Raw genomic sequence first — 26473 nt, forward strand, 5'->3', positions numbered from 1 at the left:
ATATGGACATACTTATACAGTAGACATTCAAGATGATAAAATGTGTAGGTTTATTACATTACAAATCACAAACTGTTTCACTATTTCGAAACAGCGTATCGAAACATTACATTGTACTGTTCCATTTGTTTCGAAACAGTTACGTGTTTCAGTTTGCCCATCTCTACTGCAGAGTAGACTTGGCCACTGTTTCTATGTTTCGATGCAGTGTATCGATACGTGGATCTGTTTCAGTGTTTCGGAACGGCTGTGGTTCACTGTTTCGAAACAGTGGTGTTTCATTCCGCTCTGTGTCGGGCGAGATTCGGGCTCGGCACAGGTACTGAAACACAACATGCCACTTCATGAAACACTTTCAAGAGTGTCGAAATATTTTTGACAAGCAGTAGCATGAAGCTTAAGATATCCGAAAATAAAGCTTCGTTTCTAGCTGACTGTCCTATTTCGAAATGGCGCAACATCTGCTTTATAAACACCAACCAAACAATAAAACAACGCATACTATTCACATTCAAAATAACAAATATGTTAAAATCATTCAGTTAAATTACTTTTTTTTTATAACATACGCTTCTCTGTTCATGTACAGTAATCATAATAGGAAACGCAAGTAAGCCTACAACATTTTGAATAAAAAAAGGCGTAGAGTGGCAGTTATTAGACACATATACAAATTTGATGTAGGTATAACTGCAAGCAATCTGTTTGACATATCACTGATAGTGTAATGGTGAACGGGAAGGGCTGGGAAGCATGGTGAATTTATAGTAACGGTTCGAAACACCTTGAAAGACAAAACTTTTTCTGTTATATTTTGTTATTTATTCGAATTATTTGGCGTTATTTGTGAGTCTATAGTCACTGTGCCTATTATCCACAATGATTCCCTTTGTGCGCATGGAAATTAGCAGGATGGGTATATTACCCATACTAACGGAATGTGGGAATCCCAGTACCATATCCGTTGTTTCTGCAGTTTGCTCCCACCTCCAGTTCCGTTCGTGGTGGTTCTTCTGTCATCAGCTATGGCTGTCCTCAGCGAATTGAAAAGTATGAAAGTCACACGACACGAAAGCAGCGCATTTGCTGCAGGAAATACGAAACTGCCAAGACGCCTAAGTGATAGTTTCATGCTTTCTGCGATATGATTATTGCTCTAGCACCTCATTTCTGTTTATATGGACATACTTATACAGTAGACATTCAAGATGATAAAATGTGTAGGTTTATTAGATTACAAAACACAAACTGTTTCACTGTTTCGAAACACCGTATCGAAACATTTCATTGTACTGTTTCATTTGTTTCGAAACAGTTACGTGTTTCAGTTTGCCCATCTCTACTACAGAGGAGATTGTCGGGCTCCAGAGATGTCATAATACGCGAGCATAAATTCTACAACAGACCGACGTCAGAGATATAGGCCTATAGTTCTGTGTATTTGTTCGACGACCTTTCTTGAAAACGGGAGTGACTTGTGCTTTTTTTTTTTTATTTCAATCATTAGGAACGCTTTGTTTCTCCAGAGACCTACGGTAGACTGCTACAAGAGGGCAAGTTCGTTTGCACACTCTATGTAGAATCGAATTGGTATTCCTTTAGGTCCATTGGTCTTTCTTCTGTTTAGTAATTCCAGTAGACTTTCTATCCCATGGTCACTTATATCTGTCATTTTGTGCCACGATTTAAAGAAGGAACTACAGTGCTCTTTTCCTCTGTGAAACAATTTTAGAAAAAGTCATTTCCGCCTTTCCTGTGTCATCCTCCGTTTCATTCTCATTACGCTCACAGTGTGTCTGAACAAAACTTCTTAGGATTTTCTGTCAAATCGGTCAACAGAATTTTACTTTCAGATTCATTGAACTCTTCATGCATGGCCCTCCTGTGCTGATTATGGCTTCGTCTAGTTTTTGTTTCTGTGTTAGGCTTTTGCTGGTTTTAAATTTGCAGTCAAACTATCTTTGCTTTCGTAACAGCTTTCTAACGTGGTTGTCGAACTTTGGCTGGACTTTTCCATCCCTCACAACTTTGCTCGGCATGTACATGTCTAAAGCCTAGGCCTATTGTACAACAGTGGCGGCTCGTGACTGGGAAGTTAGGTGAAGAGCTATCAGGAAAGAAAACTATACCTAGATTCATACAACCTTATCTAAATAATTGAATTTATTTCTTTGTTGTACTCCAAATCAATTCTTGGATCCTTTAAGGGTGGCCGGCAGGAGTGGCCGTGCGGTTCTAGGCGCTACAGTCTGGAGCCGAGCTGCCGCTACGGTCGCAGGTTCGAATCCTGCCTCGGGCATGGATGTGTGTGATGTCCTTAGGTTAGTTAGGTTTAATTAGTTCTAAGTTCTAGGCGACTGATGACCTCAGAAGTTAAGTGGCATAGTGCTCAGAGCCATTTGAACCATTTTGAACTTTAAGGGTGCAAACTTCATAGAATGCTGTGTTTATATTAACTGCAGTAGAAGTTCCTTCTGAATTGAAATATTCGCTAAAGAAGAAAGTCTTTCTTCTGAAACTGTATTCCTCGTGTACGTTTTTATACGCTTCAGACAAGGAAAGCGTATTTCCGTAGATGCCGTAGTAGAAGAGATGGACATAATGAAGGAGAACGCTTTATAAGTAGCTGGGAAAATGTCCTTAGCCTCGTTAAGCATTTATAATATCCTTCCTGTGGGAATCTTTCTCATTGCCATACAAAATAATAAAATACATACTGCATCATCAGCGGGGTTCAGATTTAGTACATATACCACCAAATGCGTTATGCGTGCTCCACACACACAACAAACTCTGCTTTACAGCCTTGAGCTGGAAGCAGCCGGGAATAAAATTCCCATCTACATCACTGCATGCCGCCTCCACAGAAAACCTCAAGAAGGTGACATCATAGTTGCTATAGTAACCATACGATCACGCTCGACCTGACCTGTGGCTCCGTCCACGAAGTTGAGCTCCAAGAAAGGAAGGCCACTGCAGTTCGCCTGGTCCGAATCGTGTGCTTGCTGCTAGAAGAGAATTCCATACAGTATAAAACATGGAAATGCATTTGGAGTAATCGGTTGCGGATGTAGGGGGGGGGGGGGAGATTTAAGGGGCTCAAGGTTCCCCCCTCCCCCCCCCCCCCCCACATAAAAAAAGCATCTGGATCTACCCAGATACAATACTTCGTATTGTCCTTCTTTCTTAGTACAATTTTCATTACTTATCCTAACGTAATCGATTTTAAGTACGTATAATGTGTTGTCAACGTTTAAATTACTTAAGAAGCTGTTTACATAACGAGTCTTTAATTCGCACGCTACTCATTGGCGATGCACCAACAGCGACGCCCAACTGCTACTGCCGCAAACCCGCCCGCGACGGGGTCCCGCGTGGTACTTGAGAGAGTAGTGTGCAGTAAACAATGAGTGGTTTTTTTTAACAGAGGAAGAAGACGCCGAATCGCGCGAAAATGAACCAATATTACCCGAAAACAATGTCAGCTACTTCTTATTGTCAACACTAACGTTCATCAGGTACATCCTTCTGATTATTTTGTATGTTTTAAATAAAATTCGCGATTAGTCGGGTTTGTGACTTTTTGTTCGGTTGAGTTCGTTGATCTTTCGATAGGTGTGGTGTGGCTGCCTCTGGGCACGAGTCTGCGCACTCGTTCCTCCCTGCTGGCCCTACAAGGGACAGCGTGAAGTGAAACTTAATGTAGATAATGTAATACAACATAAATCATCGGGTTTCTTCGGTTTGTAATTCTTTTTAAACTAGCTTTCTTCGCACGCCTGCAACTGCTCTGAATTTCATAGTTTTATACTCTATTATTTACCTAAAATCGGTAAATAATCTTTTACAGGTTAAAGAACTCATCTATAAGAACAACTTTTACTATCGGACCTACTTCGAAATTGCGCAAAGCATCAGCTGTTTCATACATTTCGGTGAAGTAGGTTATCAGATGTGTAACTTTTGTGCAGCTAATTTTTTTCGGGATTTCGAAGCTGCTGAGTATTATTCTAACCCCTTAAAAGGATTTTTGACTATTTTTAAATAACCCTGTAGAGTATCTCCGCAGAGTTAGTTTAGTTGTTGGTAAGTTGTTGATTTCATCGTGCGCGCCGGCCGCTGGTGGCCGAGCGTTTCTAGGCGCTTCATTCTGGAACCGCGCGACCGCTACGGTTGCAGGTTCGAATCCTGCCTCGGGCATGGATGTGTGTGATGTCCTTAGGTTAGTTAGGTTTAAGTAGTTCTAAGTTCTAGGGGACTGATGACCTCAGAAGTTAAGTCGCATAGTGCTCAGAGCCATTTGAACCATGTGAATCATCGTGCACGATTCTCTACTTCGTGTACAAGCATCAGTTTGTTGGCTGCTGTTAACAGAGCCCGAGCCAGTGCTATAGGGAGTGGCTAGTACATACATAACCTGACCTGAAAATCGTTTCGATATTTCTTATGTAACAGGAAAAGCACTTAGCGATGAGGAAAAGTACTAACATCTGACACAGTCTTCAGAACCACCTCGAATTATGAATATTCAGAGTAGACAAGAAAGAAAGCTTCAGTTGGATTGGCTAAAGAAATACTCGTGGCTAGTCTGTAGCCAAAAACAGAATGGTTCATAATGTTTGTCTTGCGTACTACTTTCTGGTCCAGGTGGTAGGGGAAAGCATTCTGTAGCGCTAGGATCTTTAGCCACTCGTCCACTTTGCAAATACACTTTACTATAAAATGAAAAAGAATCCTGAATATGACAGAAATCGGTAGATGTTCTGTGCATCTACAGACAAGCAAACCATTACAGTTTCAGAACATTTGGACGATTTATTCAAGAGAAAGCGCTTCACAGATTTAGCAAGTCAACAACGCATAGGTCCATCTTTGGCCCTTTAAGCAAGCAGTTACACAGCTTAGCACTGATTGATAAGAGTTGATATATGTCCTCCTCAGCGATATCATGCCAAATTCTGTCTAACTGGCGCGATAGATCGTCAAAATCCCGAGGTGCTTGGAGGGCCCTGCCCGTAATGCTCCAAACATTCTCAAGTGGGGGAAAGATCCGGCGACCTTGCTGGTCAAGGTAGGGTTTAGCAAGCACGAAGATAAGCAGCAGAAACTCTCGCTATATGCGGAAGGGAATTGTCTTGGTGAAATGTAAGCCCAGCATGGCTTCCCGTGAAGGACAACAAAACGAGGCGTAGAATATCGTCGGCCTACAGCTTTGCTGTAAGGGTGCCGCGATGACAGCCAAAGGGGTCCTGCTATGAAATGAAATGGCACACAAGACCATCACCCCTAACTGTCGGACTGTATGGCGGGTGAGAGTCAGGTTGATTTCCCACTCTGTACGGGGCGTTTCCAGACACGTCTTCGCTGATCATCAAGGCTTAGTTTGAAGCGGGACTCATCACTGAAGACAATTCTACTCCAGGCGGAAAGTGGCTGACACCACTGCATACAGGCTTGTTGGTGTACAGAGGTTAATGGTAGTCGGTGCAAGGAGCTCCGCGAGCTCAGCCCCCTTTCTGTGAGCCACCTATTGATGGTCCTTGTGGTCAATGAAGCACCAGTTGCACGTTGCTTCGATGATAATGATGAATCCGTGGTTCTGATGATTGCTCGGTCCTCATGTTCTGTCGTCTGTTCCTTCTTGACATCGTGTTCTGCCATGGTTAATCCATTCCTGCCAACATCATCGAATAGTGGCATCGCTCCTATCCGAACGTCGAGCAATTCGTCGATTACTCCAACCAGCTTCTTTAAGAACAACTACACGTCCTTTCTCAAATGCTGATATCTACGCATACTGTTCGCGCGCCCATTTACGAGGTACAGTTGCTGTTTAATTGAATCCACAGAATGAAACTCGCAAAGATTTTATGTCCTAGTATTGACGTGTCCCCTGTTTATTCTCCTTGCCAGCTGCGCAGTAAAACTGTGCTGCAGTGTCACACATTCATCCACCGGCAGTCAAAGTTTACAGTTTTGCATTTTCCTTCGATACATTGATGAATACCAATTTGTGAGCAATTTACATAACTCCTACTTGGTGCGTCGTTTCTTTGTCTGGTACACATTTCAAAAGTTCATATGAAAACCCTGAAAAGGCTTCCAATATTTTAATCGAAACTGAGAGAAACTGAAAATGATTAAATCAAAGAGAGTGTGGCTGATTCCTATAGTAAAGACTATTATGCTATGTTGTCGAGAAAATATACCGTTAAGAGGCCACCGAGATGATACATTAAGTGATGAAATCGGCCAAGGAAAATTTCAAGCCGTTTTAAAATTTCGCGTTGACTCAGTTGATTCATCTCTCCAAAAACATTTAGAGACAGCGCTGCAAAATGCTGCATATCTGAGCAAAAAAGCTCATAATTAGATGATTGATTGTTGCCATTCTGTCATAATAAGAAAGGTACTCAACAAAGTCGACGAAGCGAAATATTATGCTACCCTTGGCGACGAAATAATGGATACCAGTGGTGCAGACAATTTAGTGTATGTATCAGGTATTTCGATGTACTAATAGCACAGTGCATGGAGGTTTCATAAGCTTCCTGTCTGCAATTGACTTGACTGGTGCTGCATTAAGCGATCAAATCGTTCAAGTTCACAATTTGAGATGTGAAGGTTATGACGGAGATGCCAACATGTCTTGAAAGTTTAGTGGTGTACAATTTCGAATAAAGTAACTCCTGCTTCTAGCGACTTTTATGCATTCTGCAGAACATAAACTAAACCTAGCTACCGTGGAGGCCTGCAGCTTGCCTAGTGTTCGCAGTATGATGAAAGATGTAAGTAGTATTACCAGTTTTGTAAATGAGTGAGTCAGCAAAAGGGTTGGAACTTATCAAGCGAACTGTCCTTGAAACCATCCGAAGGCAAAAATAGTTTCAAAATCTTAGTGATACACACTGGCTTCAAAGTCTGATGCACTCCAATTCAAAGAGCTCTTTCACTATAGTGTACAGTTTTTTTTTTTTTTTTTTTTTTTTTTTTTTTTTTTTTTTTTTTTTTTTTTTAAGTAATTGACGGACCTTCTCCGCAATCGGAAAGTGCAAGTCTTCTGGTTTCTATTCGACGATGGCTTACCTTTGACGGTAACAACCCCTGTATTTGAGATTACTGTTTCACTTTCACGCCAACTTTAGGCTGTTGCATTAGACCTTAACTTTTGCTATGAGATGGTAGACGGTGTAATAAGAACACTGGAGAGGTACAGAGAAACTTAATATCAAGAAATTTCCCAAGAGGCATGTCGCACTTGTAGAAGCTTTGGACATTCAATTGCAGGCTCCCAGAAAAGCCAGACATTCAATTCAGCGCTGAAAAATAGAAGCTCCAGATGCTAAGTAATACTAAGGTAAAAAAAGAACCTTTAATATACAGGGTGGTCCATTGATCGCGATTGGGCCAAATATCTCACGAAATAAGCGTCAAACGAAAAAACTACAAAGAACGAAACTTGTCTAGCTTGAAGGCGGAAACCAGATGGCGCTATGGTTGGCCCGCTAGATGGCGCTGCCATAGGTCAAACGGATATCAACTGCGTTTTTTTTTTTTATAGGAACCCCCATTTTTATTACGTATTCGTGTAGTACGTAAAGAAATATGAATATTTTAGTTGGACCACTTTTTTCGCTTTGTGACAGATGGCGCTGTAATAGTCACAAACGTATAAGAACGTGGTATCACGTAACATTCCGCCAGTGCGGACGGTATTTGCTTCGTGATACATTACCCGTCTTAATGATTGTACCTTAGCATATGGCAAAATCTAAAAAATCATCTGACATGACATTAAAGAGAGGATGATTTCATCACACTGTGTTCCTGATTATACTTCTTGTGTATATTTCACTCTTTGAATTGCATTGTGAATATGTGCTCATATTCTTCTTTATTTTTGCATGCATCCATAATATTATGTGGAGTATTTGATTTCATGTTTGTTTTTGTTTCATGTAGGACTAAAATAGAAACTGTTTCTTTGCATAGTGTAGTATGTACTCATGTAAATTTGTTCCTGCTTACTAATCTGTGTGTGCACTGCTCAGTTTAAAGGTATTACAAGTTTATTGCTAGTATTCCGCTTTACTTTAGATTGCATCCATTTTTATACTTTCTCACATTTAATGGAATACTCCATGTTACCAGCTTTTGACATAATTGGTAGTCAGCTTTATTACATCTGGTCATGAAGTAAGTATGTATTTCTGCTTTGTATAGTGTTGCTTCTTGCCACTAAGTATCCTTTGTGGATGTAGTAACGGACACCCGTAACAGGGACTACTGACAATACAATGCACTACAATCATCCTTCCACACCAGCGAAAATTTGACAGGAAATAACACACACACACACACACACAAGCTTTCATAATTGGATCTACTAGTGAATCCTGTATAACTAGAGTTTGCTAGATGCAGTAGTATTCAGTTCAGTGAAAGTGTTTTCAAACTATAGCACACAATCCGATGTACAAATATGCACTGCGACGTAGAATATTTTTTCTAATTATAATATATGGCACAACAACTAAGAACTCTGTCACTAATATTACAAAACATACTCACCAGGAAAGTACTTGGGCTCAAACAAACAGATCTGTATGAACGTTCTGTTACAGGACCATTATGTACCTCTGAATGTGCTGGTGGATGTCGTTTTTCTGAAAAACTCTGCAGTCATGCTCTAGATATCACTGTAGATGTAATTGTAGACGCCATACGCAATGCAGCAATCTTAACTATAAATGTAAATGCGGAATGTCATTTAAATGCTCCGAGCAATACGAATGACTGCAAAACGCGCAGTGAAGATATGCAAGTTGATCGCATGGCGTATTTGCACATTCTATATCAGTCTTGAACGCCACGTCAATGACATTTTTGAAGTTGTTCGCCGGTTCACCAATATCGTCACGCGTTCTGCCACGCGTAACGAAGCATTGGTCTGTACACTCCCGCAGATAATTGATTGTAAATGACAGAATGCATATTCATGATAAAGAGCCTGTCGTGCAATTTCGGCTGCATATTACTGGAACGTAGTTTAATTAAGTCTTTAATTCTCTCGGCATATATTTTATATTGCCTGAAGAAATACACATCCAGAGGTTGTGCATATTTTGTAGTTTTAGGCGGAATGATTTTTAAATCTACATGTTTTTCGCCAGATGCTTCCAGTAGTACTCGTTCATCCTTATGTCCATACCAGGAGTCACAAAGTACTAATGACTATCTCGACAAATGTGGATTCAAAACTGACAGAAAAAACGTCTTCAGATGTTGTTTCGTCATCTTCCCACTCACACTTGCATCGACGACGACATTTGGAGGGCACCGCGTTTCTATTTACCTTGACACGCGGGGTCCAAACTTTTCACTGGATTCTTGGAAGCAAATGTAGAGTTTGTCTGCCAATCGTCCGTCCATTGATATAGCAACATCGATCGTGTAACTATGTGTTGCACAGTTAACTGATTGAAACATCGCGACAGTGTTTCTCTCCCCTTTCATGGATAGTGTTCTGTCACAAGAAAGTTCATAGTTGAACTGACTCTGATCACAGTTCCATACAGAACTAATATCGATGTTTTCTCTCGTGATATGCTCATTGACGTCAGCAACAAACGTTTGAGCTCTTTCAATCAGCTCTTCTTCGTCATCCTTATCTTTTTGTGCTTGGAGCATAGTGATACGGCGTGATATCCTAAACTCCTTTTTCAAATCAGTAATAAATCCTAGTGAAGCTGTAAAGTTTGTACACCCGAGATTTCTGGCTACGTCCAATGCCCAATGTTGTAAATGCCAATAATGAACGGCGGAACCGCATTCTCGCGCTTCATCGAATTTCTTTGCCACGTAATCCAGTATGTTTTTAATATTGCTTTTAGACTTCAGTTTAGGGAATCTTTTCAGAAGCTTGTCGTATGTGTCGAAACCTCTTACGTAATAATCATCGTACATGTTCTCGAGTGTGTTGTCATCAAACGCCGTGATGATACTTGCAACTTTAACCTTCTTCTTAGGAAACGGTTGGTATTCACTGTCACTGCTTCCATCCCCTCTTCCCGCACTTGCCGTAGCACTACCGTTTGCAATGACTTGTTCGTCATTATCATCCCTATCATCATCATTATGTGTTAGTGTTACAACAGTATCTGTTTCTAACTTATGCTCATATTTCTGCGCTATAGTAGACACCAGAAAACATGCGAATGATTCGTCTTCTACACCAATACCATCTTCACGAAGAAGGGTTCTTCGTAACTCCATCTCAACCAATCGCAATACATCAGCAGGATTTATTACCAACCGCCGAGCCATCTGACGCTTCAATACACAAATAATGTCACAAAACGCAACTTCAGAGGCACACTGCACCGTCCCTACTGGTCCCGACTGGCGTATCGGCAGGTCAGAGTGCAATGCGGCACGGCATACGCAGTGCCTCTAACGGACGACTGCAGAGTTTTGCAGATGCGGGAGTATCACTAGTGCAACAACAGACCTTTACATTATTTCTCACACGATTTTGGTGTATTTGTGTTTGTTCGAGCCCAAGTACTTTCCTGGTCAGTGGCAAGAAGCAACACAGTTCAATGCAGAAATACATACCCATTGCGTGAAAAGCTGTAATAAAGTTGAATACCATTACTGTCAAAAGCTGCTAAATGGAGGTCCCCATAAGCCCATTGGATTATACAGCTTATACAGCTGTCTCACAGCCAGCCACAGGTTTCAAGTCCGTTATTACATTGCCAGCTGTGAGACGGACCGAGCAGCTATAGCGCCTCCTTAGTGTTTCTTCTTCGCTGTTACTAGATGGCATGAACGTAATATACCATTGGAAAGTTGAGAAATCGGTCTGTTTGGTGGTGAGTACCACACACGATTTCTTTCGATATTTTACGAGTTATAAGCAATCACTTTCAGGTTTTGTTTGGTTTATTCTCCCCAATCCCATCAAGAAAACACCCCCCAGAAGTTGTACAGTGTGTAAAGCAAGGAAGAAGAAAATTGATACACGATATGAATGTGAGAAACTCTTGTGGCGTTGAACATGCCTGCATTGTTCGGGTATATCACACCGACAAAAACTTCTAAAACAGTATTATCTTCATTCCTCAACAATTCAATAAATAGTGAGGATAGATTTATAAAGAACTGTAATCAAAAATATATATAATTTTGAGGAAAGTGTGTAAGACAACATATGATGATTTTCGTAAATTTAAATAGTAAATGTAGGGTCAACTGTGGGAAAAATATTAGTAAGTCACTGGGTGAAATGGGAGAAAGTTGAAGAATGGATGTGAACTAAAATAAAGTAGGATATCAGGAATATACTTAAAATGCACTTAAACTGAGCAGTTCACATTCGTAGGCAGGAACAAATGTCAACAGAACACTATGCAGCAAAACCAATTTCTGTTTTATATGAATTGAAAACAAATATGGAATTATTTACTCCAACAAACAATACAGATGCAAGCAAAAATCGAGCAGAATACAATCAGCTTATTCACAGTGCAGTTCTAAGAGTGCAATACACACAGGAAGTCATATATCAGGAACACAATGCGATGAAACCCACTTCTGTTTACTGCGAAACGAAATCAAATACGGAAGGCATTAAATCACTCGATAAGAAAGCGAGATGATGTACTGATAATTTTACAGTGCTCCAAATGCAATGGCAGAGAATCGAGGTCATGTTACCGTAAGTCCCCCTAATATGAATTTCAACCCCCCTCCCCCTCCCACTACACACACATCGCTTTGCTGAGACTACCAGAAACTGACTATGCGAGAACTGTCTCCAGTGTTCATGAGATCCAAATTGAATCACATAACTGTAGTGCTTATGACGGGACAAAACTACACTAGAATGTTGGCTCCCACAAAGATAATGCACTAAGACTTATACAAAAAACCTTAAGATAGTAAACACTAGTCTAGAAAGTAAAATACAAAGGTACAAAGGTAGGAGACCAGGTACTGGCAGAAGTAAAGCTGTGAGGACGGGGCGTGAGTCGTGCTTGGGTAGCTCAGTTGGTAGAGCACTTGCCCGCGAAAGGCAAAGGTCCCGAGTTCGAGTCTCGGCCCGGCACACAGTTTTAATCTGCCAGGAAGTTTCATATCAGCGCACACTCCGCTGTAGAGTGAAAATTTCATTCTAGATACAAAGGTACAATTCACTTTTTCGAAGAAATACGTGGAAACAAAAATTAAACTATGCACTGTGAATAAAACAGAAACTAATATCGCTCCAGGTGCGTCTGTGGAAGCGGTGCCGCAAAAATGCGTGAAAGGACCAGAGCTGTCACGGCGGTCCCAAGTGGCACGCACGCATGCGAGTCAGCAGAAGAAGCAACGGCAGTGCGAACTGAGCTGTCGTACAGTACAGACGCGAATTTCGAGATTCTGTAATTTCAGTCCGCGGATCAGGAGGGTCGAGCTTAACGCGAGCTCCCCACAGACTCATACGGATCTTTGTTTTTCACTCTCCCTTGGTATTCACCTTTGATTCATCATGTCTGCGAAACACACAGCACCCCCACGATCACGAGAAAAAGGTACGTTTTGTTCTTGACATGCTTCCACTGTTCTCCTGCCCTCACACAACCAGACGACACGCTGGGAGGGTACACCGTCTGGGGTCGGTGTTCGAGCGGAACTGTGATGCAAAGACAATTATCGCAGTCGACGGTTAATGGACATTGCGAACCAATTTCATTTTTGTCACTTGTTCATTTACTCATTTGGCAAAATAATTTTCGGAAAGTGTACTTATCAATTCCTGTTACCACACCGTCGAACAAAGTGCGTGGGTGTCAGTAAAGTCGGATCACTCTACAACTGACATGTAAGCGGCGATACCCACACGTTCCCGCTTCACTGGTGACCCCAACATGATCGCTACGCTAAATACGTGGTGATGAACTTTCATCAGTGTGAGTGATGCAGAACCACAAGTGATCTAACACTTTCGTCCTTGCGTATGAAGAGTGAGTTTATGAACAAACCTTCGTGAACTAGGCGCTAAAGCAAAGTGACAGCTTTGGAAGAACTGCAAAAGACAATAGACTGTGTACAACAGACAATACATGAACTGCTAGTGCGCAACTAGAGACTGGAGAACAAGTTTACGGGAGTGGCAGAAAGCACAGGATGTGTGTTTTGGTTAGGCTGCCATCCATTTGGCCCCGTGGCCGAATCATGTGGTTCAGCCAAGTGGAGGCGGTTTTCCTGAGCAACATCACCTCGCCAAATTTGGACATGTCATGAGCCAGCTAGATCAAGACTATGCAGCCAAAGTGTGGGATATCACCACCACGCCGACATAGTCTTCATATAAGTGGCTAACAGAGGAGTTAATAAGGTGAATTTCATCACTGCAGGAACAACAGGTGAATCAGTTGCTGCGCCAACAGGAGTAGATTAGATTAATACTAGTTCCATGGATCATGAATACGATATTTCGTAATGATGTGGAACGAGTCAAATTTTCCAATATATGACATAATCAAGTTAATTTAACAACATAATTTAGTTAATATAACAACTTTTTATTTTTTGTTTTTTTTTTAAATTTTTTTATAATTTTTTTGTTTGGATTTTTTTCTTAATTTATATCTAAAAATTCCTCTATGGAGTAGAAGGAGTTGTCATTCAGAAATTCTTTTAATTTCTTCTTAAATACTTGTTGGTTATCTGTCAGACTTTTGATACTATTTGGTAAGTGACCAAAGACTTTAGTTTAGATTAGATTAGATTTACTTTCATTCCAATTGATCCGTAGTGAGGAGGTCCTCCAGGATGTGGAACATGTCAGAAAAACAACAATACAGGACAAATATTTACAACTAAAACAAATAAGCTAATGTACCATTCCACAGGTCCTAAGTGGAATGATCGTCATTTTTTAATGAACTCTAAGAGTCATTTTACAAATACTAATGCACTGAATTTAAAATAAAAAAGTTTTTTATTTATTTATAAGGTAATAAACATGTAATACAACTACTGTAATACTTATTTACAATAAACACATTACTGCACTGAAATGGTGCAGAAGTTAGATTATACTTACACACACACACACACACACACACACACACACACACACACAAATTTTCAGTTAACACATTACTGCACTGAAATTGTGCAGAAGTTATGTTGTATTTATATACAAATCAGTTGGTTTTACTAAGAAATTCATCAATGGAGTAGAAGGAGTTGGCCACCAATAAATCCTTTAGGCTTCTCTTAAACTGAATTTCATTGGTTGTTAAGCTTTTTATGGCTGCTGGCAAGTTATTGAAAATGTGTGTTCCTGAATAATGCACACCATTTTGTACAAGACTAAGTGACTTTAAATCCTTGTGAAGATTATTCTTATTTCTAGTATTGATTCCATGAATTGAGCTGTTGGTTTGAAAAAGTGATATATTTTTAATGACAAATTTCATTAAGGAATAAATATATTGGGAAGCTGTAGTTAGTATCCCTAGTTCCCTAAACAGGCTTCTGCAGGATGTTCTTGAGTTCACACCACATATAATTCTTACTGCACGTTTTTGTGCCCGGAAAACTTTAGCTTGGCTTGATGAATTACCACAAAAAATAATCCCATATGACATTATGGAATGAAAGTAAGCATAGTATGCCAGCTTTTTCATTTTTGTATCCCCTATGTCTGACAAAATTCGCATTGCAAACAGAGATTTGTTAAGACGCTTCAGCAGTTCTGTGGTGTGCTCCTCTCAGTTGAATTTATTATCAAGCTGTAATCCCAAGAATTTAACACTGTCCACTTCTTCTATCTTCTTGTCATCGTATGTTAGACGTATACTCTTTGGACACCCCTTACAAGTTCTGAACTGCATGTAGTGTGTTTTTTCAAAGTTTAGTGACAAAGAATTGGCTAGGAACCAGTGATTAATGTCCACAAATATTTTATTGGCTGATCTTTCTAAGACTACACTTTATTTGCTATTTATTGCAATGTTTGTATCATCGGCAAACAAAACAAACTTGGTATCTGGTAATGTTACTGATGAAAGATCATTGATATACACAAGAAAAAGTAAGGGCCCCAAAATGGAACCTTGTGGGACCCCACATGTAATTAGTTCCCAGTTGGATGATGCCTGATAGCTTGATACATGTCTCTTTCCTAATAACACCCTTTGTTTCCTGCCAGAGATATAAGATTTGAACCATTTTGCAGCATTTCCTGTTACGCTATAATATTCTAGTTTACTTAAAAGGATATTGTGATTTACACAGTCAAATGCCTTTGACAGATCACAAAATATACCAGTTGCCTGCAATTTTTTGTCTAATGAATTAAGCACATTTTCACTGTAAGTGTAGATAGCCTTCTCAATATCAGAACCTTTTATAAATCCAAACTGTGACTTTGACAGTATGTTATTTGAGATAAGATGGTTATAAAGACGACTGTACATTACTTTTTCGAAAATTTTTGAGAATGCTGGCAACAGTGAAATTGGACGGAAATTTGATGCTATTTCTTTATCTCCCTTCTTAAACAGTGGCTTAACTTCAGCATATTTCAGCCATTCAGGAAATATTCCACTGATAAACGACTGGTTACACAGATAGCTTAATACGTTACTTAGCTCAAAATCACATTCTTTAATTAACTTTGTTGATATTTCATCATACCCACTAGATGTTTTTGATTTTAAAGATTTTATGATGGACATTATTTCTGTTGGGGTAGTGAGGGTCAAATTCATATTATGGAAGTTACTTGAAATGTCTGGTCTAAGGTAATCCATAGCAGCATCTACCGAACCTGACAACCCCATCTTTTCAGTAACAGTTATAAAATGTTTGTTAAAAAGTTCTGCAACACTATACACATCTGTCACCAATGTATCATTTACTCTTAATGCTATTTGTTCCTCTTCATGTCTGGTTCTACCGGTCTCCTCCTTCACTATATCCCATATTGTCTTTATTTTGTTATCTGATATGACTATCTTTTCCTTGTAATATATTTGCTTTGACATTTGTATTACAGTCTTTAATATTTTGCAGTATTTCTTATAATGTGCTATATCATCAACATTGGAAATGTTTCGGATTGACAGATACAGTTTTCTTTTTGTTTTACAAGATACTCCTATTCCTTGAGTAATCCATGGCTTCTTTGTAGACTTTGCTCTAACCTTGGTAAGTTTCGGGGAAAAGCAGTGTTCGAATAAAGTAAGCACTTTATTAGCAAAAATGTTATATTTTTCATTCATGCCATGAGCACTGTAAACATCAGTCCAGTGAATGTCTCTGAGGAGTGTCCTAAAATAATCAATTTTTGGCTTACTGATTACCCTCTTGAGCTCAGATTTAACAGATTTTATATCCTGTTCAGTATTAACATTTAACAGAAGGAACTGCATGTCATGGTCTGAGAGGCCATTGACTATTGGTTTTGTAATATAATTTTGTTCATTGGACTTTTCTATAAAGATATTATCAATGGCTGTTTGTGAGCAAGTGGCTATCCTAGTGGGGAACTTTACTGTGGGAATTAAGTTGAATGATAGTGTTACTAACTCAAATAAGTTCTTATTGGGAGAGTCTTTAAGGAAATCTACATTGAAATCACCAGCAACCACTATTTCTTTGTTTTCGGTTGTTAAATGGGCCAGTACAGCTTCAAGGTGGTTTACAAACAGATTAAAGTTACCTGCAGGTGCTCGATATACACTTAATATTATGAAAGATTTTTTGTGAAAATCTAATTCTGTTGCACATGCTTCCATATGCTGTTCTAGGCAAAATTTATGAATGTCTATGTTCTTAAATTTATGACAGTTCCTGATGAATGTGGCAACTCCTCCTTTCTCCATTTCTGATCTACAAAAGTGAGATGCTAACCTAAACCCTGTAACACTTAAAAGTTCTATACCAGTGGTCACATGATGTTCAGAGAGGCAGATTATGTCAGCTGGGTTTGAAGACTCTAATTCATCTATGCAGATAGTTAATTCATTAATTTTATTTCTCAGTCCTCGAATATTTTGATGCAATAAAGATAGCTGACATTTCACATTGACTGAGTTAAAATTGGGTGGAGTTAAAATATCTGCTGACAGTTGAAAATTCTTAGCCAATGGCTGTTTATGCTGATGTAAAAAGGTGGAATTATGTTTTTTGATTTCTTTCTCAAACTGAAGGTTTGTCTCAGTTCTAACCTCTCTTAAAATTTGCTTTCTTTCTGTCCTCCCTACCCTAAAAAAGGGTCGTTTCTGAATCCTATAACCACTGGTATTTTACCACTCATGACAGTGCCTCCCCCCTTTAACTTTCCTGCTATTTCCCCAGCCAATTTACCCTTCCCCTTCCTGTTGAGGTGAAGGCCATGCCTAGTATAATCCCACCTACTGAGAGAATCAACATGAACCACACCAATGTGTGACCCCGCACCCGACATGAGCAGCCGTTCCAGCTCCAAATTAACTCTCTTGACAGAAGAGTTCAAATGAGGTCGGTCATGGCCCCCAAGAACAGATACAAACTCAACACTAGTATGCTTTGATGCTGATGCAATCTTCGCCAGGTCACACTCTATACTGTACCCAGGATCTCTGTCAATACTGTTACCTGCCCCACCCACTATAACCACGGTGTCTTCCTTAGTGAAATCTTTGCAAAGTGATCCTAAATCCTCTGTCACCTGCTCCAGACCAGCACTAGGTTTAAAAAAATTGGTGACCTGGTATTCTGATCCTAGTTCATCCTGCAAAAGTTGGCCAACACCCCTTCCATGGGAACTACCTAACAACAACACTTTCTTTCCCTTTACTGATTTCCCTACATTCTTACTTTTCAATTTGCTGCTGAAAGTTCGTTGTGCCCTGTCTACACCTGCAACTGCTTGAGGCTCACCAGCTTCTAACTGAAGCAACAGGCCAAATCTATTTTCCACATTCACCATAAAGCTGTCAGACAAAGTTCTAGGCCTGTTCCTCCTGTTGCCTGTTGCCACTTCCCACCTCTCTTTACCCTTCTCCCTCCTTAACCTGTCAAGATCTCCCCTGGCCTTGTCTAACTCAGTCCGAAGGGCGGCAATTTTCCCCTCCTGTTCCAGTATCTTCCTATCTCTACTACAAATCCTACAAAACCACTGATGAGTCTCATTTACTTCCCCTATTCCCACGCCACTACAGTCACCCACATGGAAAAAACTACAGCACCCATCACACCAAAGCCCCGACCTAACGATTCTACGGCAAGTCAAGCACTTTTCACTCATGATAAACGTAATAGTTTATTAAGAATAAGTCAGTTAAATTACAGATAAACACGAAAATATGGTTACACAAATTTGGCCTATACGCAACTGTGTGTAAACAAAACAAAAGTGCAAAGTTTCTGAAACAACAAGTTAAACTTTACGCTACTTTCCGGAAATGCTAGTTAAATAATGAAGAGGTACGCTAAGTTAAATTGCTGGAGAGAGCAAGGAACAACTAAACGAAATTCTATAGGTTTGCTGCAGCAGAACGTAAACAGAAAATACGACTGTACGGTCTTTTCGCGTTTTCTGCTATATTACGTAAAGAAAAATGAAACCTTTAATGGTACACTTAAACGGCACACTAATACACTTATTTACGACGTAATCAGTACTAACCTATATGTTTTATAATCTAAAATAACTTATCTTTACGAGAACACCAAAACTCGCGCTAGTCGCCTGGCTGCAGGGCAGTATAATTCACCCCTTTCTGTGCCAAAGTTAGATTTAATCTTCAATAGTGAATATCATCCTTTCTCCTAGTATTGTAGTTATGCACACTGCTGTTACTTTTGAATTGGGTTTGGTTGTTAATAACAAATTTAATAAGAGTGTATATATACTGAGAAGCTACTGTGAATATCCCTAGATCCTTAAATAAATGTCTGAAGGATGATCTTAGGTGGAATCCAGTTATTATTCTGACTACAAGCTTTTGTGCAATAAATATTTTATTCCTCAGTAATGAATTACACCAAAATATGATGCCATATGCAAGCAATGAGTGAAAATAGGCGTAGTAAGCTAATTTACTAAGATGTTTATCACCAAAATTTGCAATGACCCGTATTGCATAAGTAGCTGAACTCAAACGTTTCAGCAGATCATCAATGTCTTTCTTCCAATTTAATCTCTCATCAATGGACACACCTAAAACTTTTCAATATTATACCTTAGCTATATGCTTCTGATGAAGGTCTATATTTATTAATGGCGTCATACCATTTACTGTACGGATGTGTATGTACTGTGTCTTATCAAAATTCAGTGAGAGTCCATTTACAAGGAACCACTTAGTAATTTTCTGAAAGACATTATTGACAATTTCATCAGTTAATTCTTGTTTGTCAGGTGTGATTACTATACTTGTATCATCAGCAAAGAGAACTAACTTTGCCTCTTCATGAATATAGAATGGCAAGTCATTAATATATATTAAGAACAACAACAGACCCAAGACTGACCCTACTGAAACCCCATTCTTGATAGTTCCCCAGTTTGAGGAATGTGCTGATCTTTGCATATTATGAGAACTGCTTATTTCAATGTGCAATGACAGGAGGCCATCTCAGTTCCTGCGCCATTTGCAGAGCCTCGCACAGTCCGACATGGTCCTAGACTTGCTATTGCGTGCTGTCTGGATGCGCAGCCTTCCAGCACAAGTGCAAGCAGCCATTGCTGCACAAACAGAAATGCAGGTGGGCCCTGTCATGGACTTGGCTGATAGGGTGTGTGACACACCGGCAACAACACCCAATACCACTGCCGTGGCAGCCTACAATGCTGTCACCGTGCCTGCAAATTTGGCTTTGTAGTGATACGTGTCTCCCGTAGTTACCAGTACAGGTGCCAGCCTGCCCTACCTAGTTCGAGACCTGGCCGCAAAGGTGGCAGCACACAGGTCAACCGGTTGGCACACTCACAAACAGAGAGCAGCAGTCCCCATAGTGGCACAGATTTAGATACCACCGATCTGGCTCCCACCACCATCAGTATGTTACCAGCCATTCTGGTGGTAAGCCGACAACATTAGAGCATCAGCTGAGTGAGCACTGCTGGTATCATTCCTGCTTTAGCTACAAAGTGAAAAAGTGTCAGCCTCCCTGCTTGCACCCAAATGCCAGCTGCAAATGGGCCTGGGTTCACCCAGCTGCAATGCAATATCCAGGCATCTCCTCATAATGGAATGGCCTAGCAGCGTGAAGTACCTCATCTGCATGGGTTCCAATCTGTCTCTTTCCCCTTGATTTATGCTAAGAGCTTGCTGGAAGGCCTAGACAATCTCTTATGGTGGCAAACAACTCAACAATAAAAATGTACAGCACTTGTCACAGAAATTTGGATCCTGGACTGTGTCGCACCTTTCCCTGTAAGTTTTTTGTGGCTGATGTCAACAAACCAATCCTGGGTGCGAATTTCCTTGGTCACAACAACATATTAGCTTACATTACAAGTGCCCTGCTGATTTGACAACAAATTTGAAAATAGAGGGACAGTAACAGCTGGCTGCCTCATTCAGTGTTAAACTAGTGAAGTTCCCCAGACCATATGCAGACATACTGGACAAATTTCCAGAGCGCACTTGTCTGCCTTGTGCACTGAGGCATGTCAAACATTCAGCAGTCCACCACATTATGATTACGCGTGGACCACCAACCTCATGCTGTCCACATCGACTTGCACCCGAGTGACTTGCTGTAGTAAAGGCTGAGTTCGAGGCCGTGTTGTGACAGTGCATTGTTCGTCCACCATGCAGCCAATGGTCCTCTGCCTTGCACTTTGTGCCAAAGAAAGATAATTTTTGGTGCCCATGAAGAGACTACCTACCTTAAATGCACAAACAGTGCCAGACCGATACCTCAAACCACGCCTGTAGAATTGTAGCCATGCCTTGGTGGGCTCTGTTATACTTAGCAAAATTAACTGCATGAAGGTGTTCATGCAGATCCCTGTGGCACCTGAAGACATTCAGAAAACAGTAATTATAATGCCCTTCATTCTTTTTGAAACCTTATACTTGTCGTTCGGTCTACAGAATATTGCCCAGACATAGCAGCATTTACTGGATGGCATTTTACGAGGCACATTTGCGGTATTTTATGTACCTCACTGACATCCTCGTCTATTCAAAGTCATCTGAATGCCATCACTGCCATATAACGACCATCTTTCAGTGGCTGAGCGAGGCCGGCATAGTCAATTCCTCAAAAATTATGTTTGAGGTCACAGAAATTGAGTTTCAAGGGCATTTACTCAGAGCCACTACTGGGTAAGGTGCAGGGGATGTTGAACAAGCCACACCCACAGACGCACAAAGGCTTATGCCACTATCTTGACATGATAAATTTTTATCGGTGCCATCTGCCTAATGCCACCACATTGCTGGAACCTCTGACTGTGGTGCTACGTGGTCCTACCTTGAAGCCGGCCAGTGTGGCCGTGCAGTTCTAGGCGCTTCAGTCTGGAACCGCGTGACTGCTAAGGTCGCAGGTTTGAATCCTGCCTTGGGCATGGATGTATGTGATGTCCTTAGGTTAATTAGGTTTAAGTAGTTCTAAGTCTAGGGGACTGATGACCACAGATGTTAAGTCCCATAGTGCTCAGAGCCATTTGAACCATTTTTTTCTACCTTGAAGGGAGAGACTCTTGTCAACTGGTAGCATGCAATGGAGAGAGGCTTTATTAACTCCAAACGAAGCCTTGCAGAAGCGACACTGCTCTCTCACCTGGTGCACGACACTCAACTGGCCGTGGTCATGAATGCTAGCCAGACAGTTATAGGTGCAGTGCTTCAACAACGCATTGGCAGCAGCTGGCAGATGCTCAGTTTCTTCTCATGGAAGCTTTCAGAGTGGCAACACACATGGAGTGCTAAGGATCATGAGTTGCTTGCACTGTTCAAGGCAGTAAAATTCTTCTGCCTATCGGTAGAAGCTCATCCCTTTGTAATTTTCACCACCCACAAGCCCCTAACTCACGTATTTCGGTACAATAATACCACGTGTACGCCATACTAATACTGGCAGTTGGATTACGTGTCACAGTTCTTCATGGACATCCTCCATTACCACAATAAAGAAAAATGTTAATGGAGCAAAAAATAGTACATTCATAGTGAAAAATGCAACAGGAAATGACAGTGAAAGGAAGTTTGTTGACATTAATCAATAGCAGTTGAAACAGAAATAGCAGTATCTTTCATAAATATAATACAACAGCGAAAAATGACATTTCCTAACATTTATACAAACCTAGCAATGCACAGGAAGGAGAAAATTATTCAGCTGTTGGCTCTCTTCCAAGATTTGTGTAGTGATCTTGAGGATGTTATGCATATAAAATAATTTTAAAAACAAATTACTCTACACAGAGTATATGCTGAGTTTGTTCTACTGGACAAGAAGACTATGTTATGTATCTTAAACCCACTGCATCATTTGAGGACATTCCATAAACTGACTTAGAGACAGTGGATGCCGTAAAGAGTTTGGTGTATCCACACAGTCTGTGTTACTGAAGAGAATTAATTCGCCTTCATTATACAGAATAAATCCTATATTATTTGTATGTGGCAGTTTCTTCCTTTCCAATTTATCTTTCACAGAATTTGTGTAATGGACCCTTTTTTACACAGATTGTCATTACTGATGTCAGGATGTTTCATGTTGTTTCAGATGAAACAAGATCTGCCTTGGTGAAACTATGCCTGGAAGGAGTAAATGTTGATCCCTCTCTAGATACTAACAAAGTTGCTGACAGCCTTAAGGGCTACACAGGATCAGACATAAGTAATGTATGTAGGTAAGTAAAATACAATTTGTTGAAAATCAAAGTACACTAATAAGGCAGAACATTATGATCATCTTTCTCCCATTTAAATGAGGGAAGCTGATAACCGAAGCAACTTGACAAATATGATTTTCCAGTGAATATCACAGATGCGACATGGCTTGAAAAATGAAACACAGTGCTGGAGGAGATAAAAGTGCTTGAGAGCACACAATTCATGATTCATGGTTGCTCATGTCTTTCTGCACCCATGTGTGTGCACTAATTTATCCATTGACACCAATACATATTATGTCATTCAGCATTACAGGATTCACCTTAGAAAATAGTGTAAGAGAAATGTGTTATCTTCTCTAATAAATCGGGCTTCTTGTTTTATTATGTTAAATGATGCACCAGAACATACTGGCATCTTGGAGATCACCCGAACAACACACACATCATGAGACATAAATAAATAGGCCAGTGATGACAATACCATGTTATGAGTGCCATCCACCTGTGTTTACCTCAGCATTAAAGAAGGCAATTAGTAATATCCCTGTTATGATCAAGTTTTTATGCCAGTGGTTGACTCACAGAAAACTACATGAATGATCAGTATATTCTTGCTTATAAATGTAGACTGTCACTAATAAAATACTAAATGAAGTAGTTAAACATATTAGTAATAGTATTAATGGAAAGACTTTGAATATTCTGTACTACTGTCAGTAATGCTGCATGGCAGCTTATGTAACAGTGACCCAACTGCTAATGGTTCACACAGTAATTTCATTTCATAAATAACACCAGGTCATGCTTATCTCTGTAACATAATAGACCATTATATGAATAAATCACTGCACACTGTTATGATTTAAGCTACTTCATGAAACCATCATTCTCTCATATATCATATAACAAATTAGAGTTAATAAGTCCGACAGTCAACAAGCAGCCTTGTTTAACTTTCAAAGAGGAAAAATTCTGCACAGTAGGAAGCATTAATTATGGATGCCAGTATGGAATCAGAGGACAATTGAGCCACAGGCTAAAATCCTACCTACATGACAGACAAGAGAAAATAATCTCAGATGGGATCAACATGTAGGTAAGAGGGCTGGAGTCCAAATGGGGAATGGTAAATTATGGAGCCCTACAAGACTCTGTCCTCAGTCACCTGCTATTTCTTATCCACAAGCATTGTGATACACTATAAAACATCGACAGTTGTGGAGTTTAATGCCATGTTATTACTTGCAGATGTTCTGAACTGGTTCACAGTAAATTCCCTGACAATAAATCTCATCAAAACCAATTATATTTACTTCCATTCTAATCAGGAAAGCCCATAAGAAATTAACACTGCACTTGAGAGCCATCAGATACAGTGGGCATACTGTTTGAAATAATTAGGCATACGAACAAATAACAGGTTTAACTGAGAACATCACATCCTTCAAATCTTGAAAAGGATTATCTCCCAACTCAGACACCAACGTCTCAAAATCTGCTTATTTTGGTTACTTCAAGTCACTCATCTTGTGCGGCAGTTCACTGGTACTGAAAAAAGTCTTTATCGTCCAGAGAAAGATTGTCAGAGTGGTGTGTGGAGTGCCTCTAAGAATTTCATGTCCTAATCTTTTGAAGCAAATAGAGATATTAACTACTACCTCTCAAAATCTCTTTTTGATCATGCCATTCATGCTTCACAATACTTCTCAATATGAAACAAATGAATGATTACTGCCACTGTCATAACACAAGAAGAAAATGTGGCATACAATAAAACTTGAAGAATTTTCTCTAGTGCAAAAATGTGTAAAATGCACTAGCACAAAAATCTTGAACTCACCTCCAAGTCATATTAAATCTCTACAAGGCAGTAACTGAATATTTAAAAGTAAGCTGGAGCAGTTTCATCTCGAAAAAGTTTCTGTTCTCTAGGCAAATTCTTTAACAGACACAGGTAACAGTATTTTCCATATCTATCTGTGCTTTGCTGTTTTATTGTCTCTTTCTTCTTTAATTGGATCTTATAAATCACATTGTGTCCTGTAAGTTATAAAGATGGTTACTGTATTTTATAAATCAAAGGCTGTGTTTAGGTAATATCTGAAATTTACATTTTAAACTCTGTAATGACAAACATACAAAATGAGTTAACAGTTTCAAGTCATTCCACAAGCATATGTGATCACACAATAATGGATAAATGGAATGTGTATCAGAATAAATAAATAAAAACACATTCCACTATTTCTCTGGCAATTTCAGTTTCTATCTACAGTCAAAGGAATTTTTCCTCATCACATAATAAGTATTCTCAATGGGTTACAACTTAGATGACATTGCAGGCCAATGGATAGAGATCATAGATTTTCAGCAAGCTGTGTGTTAAGTAAACATTGGAATTAAAATGGTGAAAAATTGTGGTGTATATCATGCAATGAAATAGCAATAAATGGTACAGTTGGACAGTTGTAATATATCACTGTCCATCCCACAGCCTCTAGTGAACACAATAAGCGATAACAAACAGTAACTGGTGTCACATCAGACTGTAGCACTTGATATTTCTGACACATGATGCTTATGAACCAATACTAATTACCTGTTGTGCTTTGCAGTGACAATCATTGCTGTTGTCAGAATGGTATAGAAACTTGAAGTGGGCAAGATCAGAGAAAATAATGCTTGCTCAGTTTAGTTGTACCAAACATTTGAGTATGTAAATTGATGCTCAGGATTCAAACACAAATGGCAGAAGGTCACCTATGTTGTGGTACTGAGTTATGGATTCTAATATGTTATAGATTTCAGAGCTCAGTATAAAATGCATGAAATGTTACTAAAAAAACCACCCCACTTGATCCTGAAACAGTAAATTAAACCTTTGTGTAATTATTCATGTTTTGTGTGCTCTTCTCAGGGATGCTGCCCTTATGGCAATGAGGCATAAAATATGTGGCAGGAGTCCAGAAGAAATTAAGAAAATCAAGAAAGAAGATGTTGATCTACCAGTAACTATGCAGGATTTTGATGAAGCATTAACAAGATGTAAAAAAAGTGTATCAGCAGGAGACATTGCAAAATATGAAATTTGGATGGAAGAATTTGGATCTTGCTAGAGACCTTGAAGTGATGATTATTTTTTATGAAGTGTAAAATGACATGTGATATAATTTTCTAGCATGTTCAGACTGAAATAAAGATTATCCATGTATGGTATTCTTAACCTAATCTTTCCCATACTCACTAACCATTATTACTGATTTGCTCATTTTTTGAAACAAAATATTTACTAATTGTGTCTGAACTACTTGTTAAGATTTACTGTGGTGTGTTCTATAGAATCGAACAAAGATATGAAAATTGTTTTGCCTCAATCTCATTCAACGAAAAATTCTCATTAAGAAGAAAGAATTCTTATTATAGCTTTTGGCTGTCAGCGTTAGTCCTATGTACTTTATATGGTATCAGAATTAGCCCAAGGAGCTTTAGAATGCATAATATATTTTTTCCTTATCCCTCTTCATACATTATTTTTTAACTAAATCATTTTTCATTGTTGCATATTCTAAACTTTTTTTAAATTGTTGTTCCTAACCAACCTATGGTATACAATAGAGATATGGGATAAAT

At 39.5% G+C, this 26473-nt stretch overlaps 1 protein-coding gene and 1 non-coding gene across 2 annotated transcripts in view; both read left to right on the plus strand.

Moving 5' to 3' along the window:
• LOC126184961 (katanin p60 ATPase-containing subunit A-like 1) overlaps positions 1-26172 on the plus strand; it is a 193369-nt gene extending 167197 nt beyond the window's left edge. The window contains exons 8-9 of the mRNA XM_049927655.1: positions 22732-22858; positions 25761-26172. Coding sequence (XP_049783612.1) covers positions 22732-22858; positions 25761-25959 — 326 coding nt within the window. The 3' untranslated portion in view covers positions 25960-26172. The remainder of the gene's footprint in view (positions 1-22731; positions 22859-25760) is intronic.
• Trnas-cga (transfer RNA serine (anticodon CGA)) lies at positions 12039-12113 on the plus strand. Its single transcript has one exon. It is a non-coding gene; the product is annotated as a tRNA-Ser (tRNA).
• Positions 26173-26473: the final 301 nt, after the last annotated feature.

The sequence above is a fragment of the Schistocerca cancellata genome, chromosome 4 (assembly GCF_023864275.1).
Source record: "Schistocerca cancellata isolate TAMUIC-IGC-003103 chromosome 4, iqSchCanc2.1, whole genome shotgun sequence".
NCBI classification, from domain to species: Eukaryota; Metazoa; Arthropoda; class Insecta; order Orthoptera; family Acrididae; genus Schistocerca; species Schistocerca cancellata.